General features: G+C 41.2%; 1 protein-coding gene across 2 annotated transcripts in view; it reads left to right on the top strand.

Annotated features, from left to right (window-relative positions):
* The window catches only part of LOC122061561 (50S ribosomal protein L11, chloroplastic-like), a 13,756-nt gene extending 5,813 nt beyond the window's left edge, over nt 1-7,943 (top strand). The window contains exon 4 of one of the 2 annotated variants that reach the window (XM_042624882.1): nt 7,406-7,943. In XM_042624882.1, the coding sequence (XP_042480816.1) occupies nt 7,406-7,887 (482 nt within the window). In that variant the 3' untranslated portion in view covers nt 7,888-7,943. The remainder of the gene's footprint in view (nt 1-7,405) is intronic. The other variant, XM_042624884.1, reaches the window with a different exon arrangement.
* Nucleotides 7,944-8,261: the final 318 nt, after the last annotated feature.

Here is an 8,261-nt window from a genome sequence, read left to right as displayed (position 1 = left end):
ATGAACCTCCTGTAGAAAGTAGCTAAGCCATGAAAGCTTCTTACCTCATGGACATTAGTTGGCTCAGGCCACTCTACAATCACTCTCACTTTCTCAGGGTCAGTAGATACTCCCTGAGTTGACACAACAAATCCTAGGAAGATGACTTGATCACTCATGAAGGTGCACTTCTTGAGGTTGGCATAGAGTTTCTCTTGTAAGAGCACATGAAAAACCTTCTATAAGTGATCCAAGTGGGAAGACGGGGTCTTACTATAGATGAGGATGTCATCAAAGCAAACCATTAGGAACTTGCCAATGAATGGTTGAAGCACTTGATTCATTATCCTCATGAAGGTGCTAGGTGCATTTGACAAGCCAAAAAGCATGACTAACCACTCAAAGAGGCCATCCTTCGTCTTGAAGGCTGTCTTCCACTCATCTCCAGGCTTAACCCTAATCTGGTGGTACCCGCTCTTGAGATCAATCTTCGAAAAGATCGAAGAGTTGGCCATCATATCCAACATGTCATCAAGCCTAGGGATAGGGAACCTATACTTGATGATGATCTTATTAATGACCCTACTATCAACACACATATGCCAAGTGCCATTTTTCTTTAGCGTAAGCAAGGCAGGTACATCACACGGGCTAAGGCTTTCCCTAATAAATCCCTTCTATAGCAGTTCATCCACTTGCCGTTTGAGTTCGGCGTGTTCTTTGGGATTCATTCGGTAATGGGGTAAGTTCGGGAGAGAGGATCCTGAAACTAAGTCAATAGCATGTTGGATGTCATGCATAGGCGGTAATTCATCAGGTAGTTCCTCAGGGAATAACCTCTCGAATTTCCTCAACAAGGGTCGCACTTCTCTAAGAGCCTCAGTGAATAAGTGTGACCTATCGGTATTACTCTGTACGGCAACTAGAGCATAAATAACCCCTGACTCTTGACACTCTCCTTTAAATTGTTGTTGATTTAAAATTTTGAGTGTTTTGGTGGGGGTGTGTTTGGATGTACTTCCCTTGTGTTCTGGAACCCTAACTTCCCTAGGGGCATTGGGGGTCAGTCTAATCTTCTTCCCTTTGAACTCAAAGAAATTAGTGTTAGAATTCCCGTAATTGGTGACATCTCGATCATATAACCAGAGTCTACCTAGGATGATGTGGGCAACATCCATCTTTAGGACATCACACCACACTCGATCCTCATATCTGGCAAAGTGTAAGGGAACTAAACACCTCAGATTAACGGGAATGGTGGATTGATCAACCCAAGCAACCTTGTAAGGCTTGGGGTGGGATTCAGGTTTGAGGCCCATTCGGGCAACAATGCTCTTGGCGACCACATTCATGCAATTCCCGATGTCTATGGCGACGCGGCAGTTCTTGCCCTGATGACATGTGTAAGTAATGAAAATATTAGTTCATCGCCAATCATCGCTACTCTTAGGTTGTGAGACCATGCAACGCACAATGCCGAGCTTGGGGTCACCGGCCTCCTCGATGTCCTCATCAGATATGGTCTCATCTGGTCTATGGTCCTCATACTCATGGTCATGAAACCCCTCTTGGTCACCTTCTTCAAGGGTCTGCTCTCCGACATAAAGATTCCTATTGGGACACTCTCTGGAGAAGTGACCAAACCAGCAACACTTGAAGCACTGTTGTTGCCCACTACTCTTGGGTGCTTCTCCCAAAATTCCTTTACCCTTGTTGTCAAATTGACGTTGTGGTGTAGCAGTGGGTTTTGGGAATCCAGTTGAGCCTTGGGGTGGTTTTCTAAATTGGGACTCCCAAGCTTGGTAGCTCTTCCTCTGAGAATAAGTTCTTATGGAGAATTCCACCTCAAGGGCTATCCTGAAGGCCTGTGGAGTGTCTCGCACCAGGTGGGGTGCCATACGAGACTGAATTTCGGAGTTGAGTCCGGTAAGGAATCTGGATAGTGTTTGCTCAACATCCTCCCGAATACGGCTTATAATTTTCAATTCATTGAACTTGCTCATGTATTCGATCACAGTCAACTTTCCTTGCTTCAGGATATTCATTTTATTCAACATCTGGAGCCTATAAGTGATAGGCAAAAATTCCCTCTTGAGCCGCTCTTGCATTTCTACCCAGGTAGTGATTGGCTCAAGTCCTAGGTGGTCCTCCTGGCACTCTAGGTTTGTCCAGAAGTCCTGGGCAGCTCCAATAAGCTTGAACTTAGCAAATCGATAGCGGACTTCCTCTGGCATATCATAAAAATTGAAGTACCTATCCATCTGCTTGATCCAATCCAGAAGGATCCTAGCATCAATCTGACCATCATAGGTAGGGGCATCTACCTTAATCATCCGTCTGACATCAAAGCCCCTATCAGGATGCTCATAACCCTCAAAATCTCAATATTGGGTTTGGCGTCTTGGCAGTGGGCCTCGACCCCTACCCCGATCCCTACCGCGCCCTAGACCTTGGAAGTTATCCCCTATCTGGTCATAACCATCAGTCTGGTTATTCTCATTTATTTCCTCAGGGTTAGGGCCTCTACCCCTAGGTTCAGTGCCAATTGTGTTACGGCCTTGCCATCTATCAGGGTTTTGGGCACTTGTCTCTAGGGCAGCCAACTTATCGGTAAGGGCTTGGAGATGGGCATCTTTTGTTTCCTGTATGGCTTGGACGACTTTCATGAATTCACCCAGTTGCTCAGATTGGGTCGAGGCACTAGGAGGGTCAGATCTTTCCTGGTACGCTCTACCACTACGAGTGGACTTTAGATGGGCAGCCAAGGTACGGTTGTCACCAAAGACTCAAGATCTACTCAGAATCTCCAATTGAGACAAGTAGTTAGCCCTTTCAATCTTGAGGTCAAAACTCTCCCTCTCAAGTATGTGCTTTTGGAGGGAATAGCGTCCAATGCTATTTGGTCCTGCCAACTTAAGAAAGAAAAGGGTGTCCTCTAATCTATGGTATCACTCTCTTAGCTCAAACTCGGCTACGGATAAATGGTGACGGAGACTAGACCTCGAAAGGTAAGACATGTAAACAAGGGACAGCAGTACCTAATTACCCTAAACCTAGACAAAACCATGCTCTGATACCAAGATGATGTAGGGGGTTCTTAGGGGACTAGGTTTCCTACAAGATTAACTAACTAGGTAGGGTTACCTCAAGGGACTTGGGTAGACAGGACAAAATAAACTCAACAAACAAGATTTAACATGCAAAATAGAATAAGACTAATAAACAAAGTAGCAAAGGGCAATAATAATCTAGGAAGAAAAACACATAAACTCACTCAAGCTTCAAGGGGAAACATGGGGTAGGGAACATGGCAGCAACCAAAATTAGGCTACAGCACTAGTTTGTTAAGCATCAAAAGTAGATAGAAACCCCATGCTATATGCTCTAAAATCAGTTGTACTAGTAATAAGAAGACCAGCAATACTTAAGGCAAACAGTGTGGTAAATAAAAGGTTAAACAATGGCAAAAGGGGGGTGGGTTTTAATGGAAGTAACAGGGTAAATAATGAGGAGATAATGGAGGGAATGGGAGGGTTTATTCTATACTTATCTGCTGCCCAGGCCTGAGAATAAAGGGAGAGAACCTAGATTCAAAGAAGACGTCCATCAGCAGTTCGATTGTTGAAAAGAGATCAGCAGCAGCCCAGTCCTTGTCGTAAAGGATAACAGCAACCCAGTATTGAAGATCAGCAGCAGTTCAGGATCAAAGGCAGCAGTTTAGGGTCAAAGGCAGCAGTTCAGCATCAAAGGCAGCAGCAACAGTTCAACATCAAAAGGTAGTAGCAGCAGCAGATGTTGGCCGGCAGCAGTAGACAGTAAGCAGCAACAGTAACAGTATACAGTAGCAGTTCGAGTCAACAATCCAGCAATAGCTCCAGTGAGAAAAGGTATAAAAGTAAGAGAGGGAGGGAGGTAAGAGAAGAGAGAACCGAGAGAGAATAAAGAGAGAAAAGGCGAGAAAGAGAGGGTGAGAAAGACGAGATTGAAAGAGAGAATCGTGAGAGGGGTTGGGGGGTTTGCTCCTTGGCTGTTTTTTCAATTCTCATTCATTAATTAAAACCGTGGCCAATGGCCTTACATAAATAAGAGACTCATTACTAAAAAGAAAAGATTATTCTAGGAATGCTATTTCATAAACAAAGAAACTTTCTAAAAAGAAATCAATAGGATAATTACTTAGTTTCATAATTAACTTAAAGACTCAAATAAACAAAATCCTAGGAAATAAAACTACTAAACTATCAGATTTGGTGGGGGCCACACAATCTTGGCAAAATTTGGAAGGAGAGGACTCGATCCAGCGTTGGAAAGGCTGGATTGAGCCTTCCTTTCTTCTTCTTCTTTCTTCTTCTTCCTCCAACCACAAAGAAGGTTGGGTCTTCTTCTTCCTTCGGCTGTACGTCTTGATGTCCCCATCACCAAAGCTTTTGTTTTCATGTGGGAGACCAAATCCATAACAAGCACCTTTACAGATCCTTGTTTACTGTTTACCAAACCAATTCTTGTAAACTTGTGTCCCTTCTCTCTTTTTGATTAACTGGGGTTGGTTTTGACAGTATTGTGTAGTACCAGTGTATCACATTGCACATAAATTGCAGTAAAAATTATTGTAGGGCAAACATAAAGTTCATATGTTTCTCTCTGGATTTTTTTCTTTTTCTGTCTTGAAAGTCTGCCATATATGTTTACTGGTTTCATTACAAACTCAATTCTTCTACTGAAAAAAAAAAATTTGGTACAAAGTTAAATATATAGACTAGGGAATTCTGATGTGGCTTGCACTTCTGAGAATTTTGGAGTTTTTTATTTTTATTTTTTATGCATCTAGGCTATAGCATAGTTGCTTTCTTCTAATAGTATGCATTGATTTTCTTTCTATGCCCATGGAGAGTCACTCATATTTGCAGAAGTGCAGCATGGTCATTACAGGTCTCATGGATTTTAGGTTCTTCACACTAGGCAGTCTTTGGTCCATTGCTTCATGTTCGAGTGATATTTTGAATTTTATTGAAGGGAAATGGGATGGTCTTGTGGAGAGTGTGCCTCTTATGATAAGCTACCCTGCTCTGGAGTATGAATGGCGGATAATCTCTAGCAATGACCCAAAGAATGCTCCTTTGTCATATAACAATGGTGGATCTTGGCCAACTCTTTTACGTAAATTCACCATTGCCTACATTAAGATGGAGAAATGGACTGAGCATTATCATTACAGTACTTCATTGGTTAGGTGTGTGGGGTAATATAGGGTGCTCTTGCCAAAAGTCCAAACCCAATTTACAAAAACAAACAAAGATGTTGATTTGGGACTTGTTTTAGGCTTAGGTAGGAAATTATAGGAGAAGTCTATTAAAGCCCACCTGAGAAGAGAATATACTATCTCGGAGGATCAATTTGGTTTTGTGCCAGGTAGATCCACAACAGAATATATTTATCTACACAGGAGGCTCATGGAAAGATTTAAAGCTTGTAAGAAGGATCATATGCTCTTTATTGACCTAGAAAAAGCCTACGAAGAGTCTCTAGAGAGATAATATGGGGTATGTACTAGAGAATAGGCGGGTATCAATTAAATATGTAGATATAAAGATATGTATGGGAACTTGGTCATTAGTGCAAGAACCGTGGAAGGCAAGGAAGTGAATTCCCAATTACAATTGGGCTACATCAAGAATCAGCTGTAAGCCTTTATTTGTTTGCGCTTATCATAGATGATTTAACTAGGAACATTCAAGATAAGGTTTTGTGGTGTATGCTCTTTGTTGATGATATTGTTTTGGTGGATGAGACTAAGGCGGGGAGTAGTGCTAAGTTGGATCTATGGAGATCAACCTTGGAATCAAGAGGTTTAAGACAATTAGAATGAAGGAGTATATGATGTGCAACTTTAGTCACACTATGATGGTTAATGAAATTGTGAAGATTGAGGAAAGAGAAGTACCACAAAGTGATCATTTTAGGTATCTAGGGTCAATTATGAATAAAGAGGGTAATATAGATGATGTTTCTCAGAGGATTAAGGTGGGATGGATGAAGTGGTGAGATATGTCCTGAGTATTTTGTGATCGATTTATTCCTTAAAAGCTTAAAGTCCTATAGGACATTCGTTCAACCGACTATGGTGTACGATGCAAAATGTTGGGCTATTAAGAAGTATCAAATAAATAAGCTTCATGTAGCAGAGATGAGGATGTTTAGATGGATGTGTGGCAAAACTAGGAAGGATAAAGTAAAGAATGGTCGTATTAAAACTGATTTGGGAGTATTCCCAATTCATGATAAGCTTTGAGAAAGTCGTTTGAAGTGGTGTGACCATGTTCAACGGAGGCCTAAGGATGCTCTAATAAGGAGGAGTGATCTAATTCAAATAGAAGGATCTAAAAGATCTAGGGGCAAACCTAAAATGTCTATAGGAAAAATAGTGAGAAAGACATGCATAGTTTGATTATTACCAAGTATGTGCTCCTTTCCTTTTACCGTTTTTTTGGTCGTCTTTGATCGGTATCATGTAGCCAACTTCATTTAGTTGGGATAAGGCTGATTTGGTTTTTTTTTTTTTTTTTTTTTTTTGGAGAGGGGGCTTAAATGGGAAAATGTCAATCCAATTCAAGATTGTGGGGGGCTTGGATGTGTATCTAGCAACCCAGTGCGACCATGTTTTCTGTATATGGGTGGTGTGAAGAGAGTGGAGTATGTGGGCTTGTGCTTAGAGCATATATTAAGGGGGTTTTGTTAGGAGCCTTGACATTTTGTTCTTTGTCATGTTCCCAGAACCTTCTATTGGGTTTTCTATGCACATGAAGAATCAACTCTTAGGATTGGGCATTGGTGGCCCCTGAACTCGTGACCAAACCCACCTGAGTTGCTCCTGCATCTGGAACTTGTTCAATCGAGATTCTGTGTGGGAACTTCATATTTCTACATTCAGCAGTTTACACCGCTCTATGTTGCTCTAAAATTAAATGACGTAAGGCCGCCAATGTGATTAAAGAATTTACATTTCAGTGCATGTAGTTTTGTTATATGTTTATTATATTCACATGAAGAATCAACTCTGAGGATTGGGCATTGGTGGCCCCTGAACTCGTGACCAAACCCACCTGAGTTGCTCCTGCATCTAGAACTTGTTCAATCGAGATTCTGTGTGGGAACTTCATATTTCTACATTCAGCAGTTGCTCTATGTTGCTCTAAAATTAAATGATGTATGTAAGGCCAATGTGATTAAAGAATTTACATTTCAGTGCATGTGGTTTTGTTATATGTTTATTTATCTTTACTTTTGAAATTGTCTACACATGAGTAAAAACTGTAGTGTTATGGCTTGTTTGGGTAAGACAACATATGGATGACCATTCTCTCTCAATAATAAAAGGTTTTTGTATGATTCCTAAAATTGCTTCATTCAATTGTCATTGGGTGTGCAGGAGTGGAAAAAGGCTCTAAAGATCCGAAGTTACAGAAAGTTGGGAAAGTCACCATTGACAAACTAAGAACAATTGCAACAGAGAAGCTGCCAGACTTGAACTGTTCAAGCATTGAATCAGCGATGAGAATTATAGCCGGCACTGCTGCTAATATGGGAATCGATGTTGAGCCTCCTATCCTCGAACCGAAAAAAAGGCAATTGTGTGATGCTGTCACTTCTCTTCCCAGGTGTGCTTTATTCATTCAGAATCGTCAAAATGAAGAGAAAAAAAGGCACTCAAGCCATTTTCTTTCCCCTCCACTTTTTAATATAAATTCAGTTCTTTCTTGTATGTGTTTTCATGTGGATGATCTCACAAATTTAGGAAACAATTTTATTGCAAACCCCCCCCCCCCCCCAAGAAAAAAAAACCCCAATCTCAACCCCTCACCCACAACCATATGTTTCAACCAAAAGAAGAGCACCTTATTTCTTCTTTAGACTTTGTTTAAAGAAGATCTTGAGATGGAGTTTTCCAATCCAAAGGGGGGTTTATGGGATACAAGGAAAGTTCTCCAAAAGATTAATCAGGTTTAGACAGTGCAAGTGCAAATGAGTTTCACATTTGGTGTTCCAGGAGCTGCAACCTGCCCAAGTCCGTAGGCAGCTTCTATAGCCATTCAGTCTGCCATGACCATCTGCATATTCTTCTTTTCAATTTATATATATATAGGCAAAATGGTCACGGTATGTGCAGAAAAATAGGAATGCGGAACGTCCGGAGCCCGATAACTGTTCACATAAGTGATATGATTGACAAGTGTTAAATATGTTAATTCTGCTAACAGAGTTGTAACTGCTTACAACTCTGTTTA

Source organism: Macadamia integrifolia, chromosome 14 (assembly GCF_013358625.1).
Source record: "Macadamia integrifolia cultivar HAES 741 chromosome 14, SCU_Mint_v3, whole genome shotgun sequence".
NCBI lineage: Eukaryota > Viridiplantae > Streptophyta > Magnoliopsida > Proteales > Proteaceae > Macadamia > Macadamia integrifolia.
This window is presented reverse-complemented; position numbering and strand designations above follow the sequence as displayed.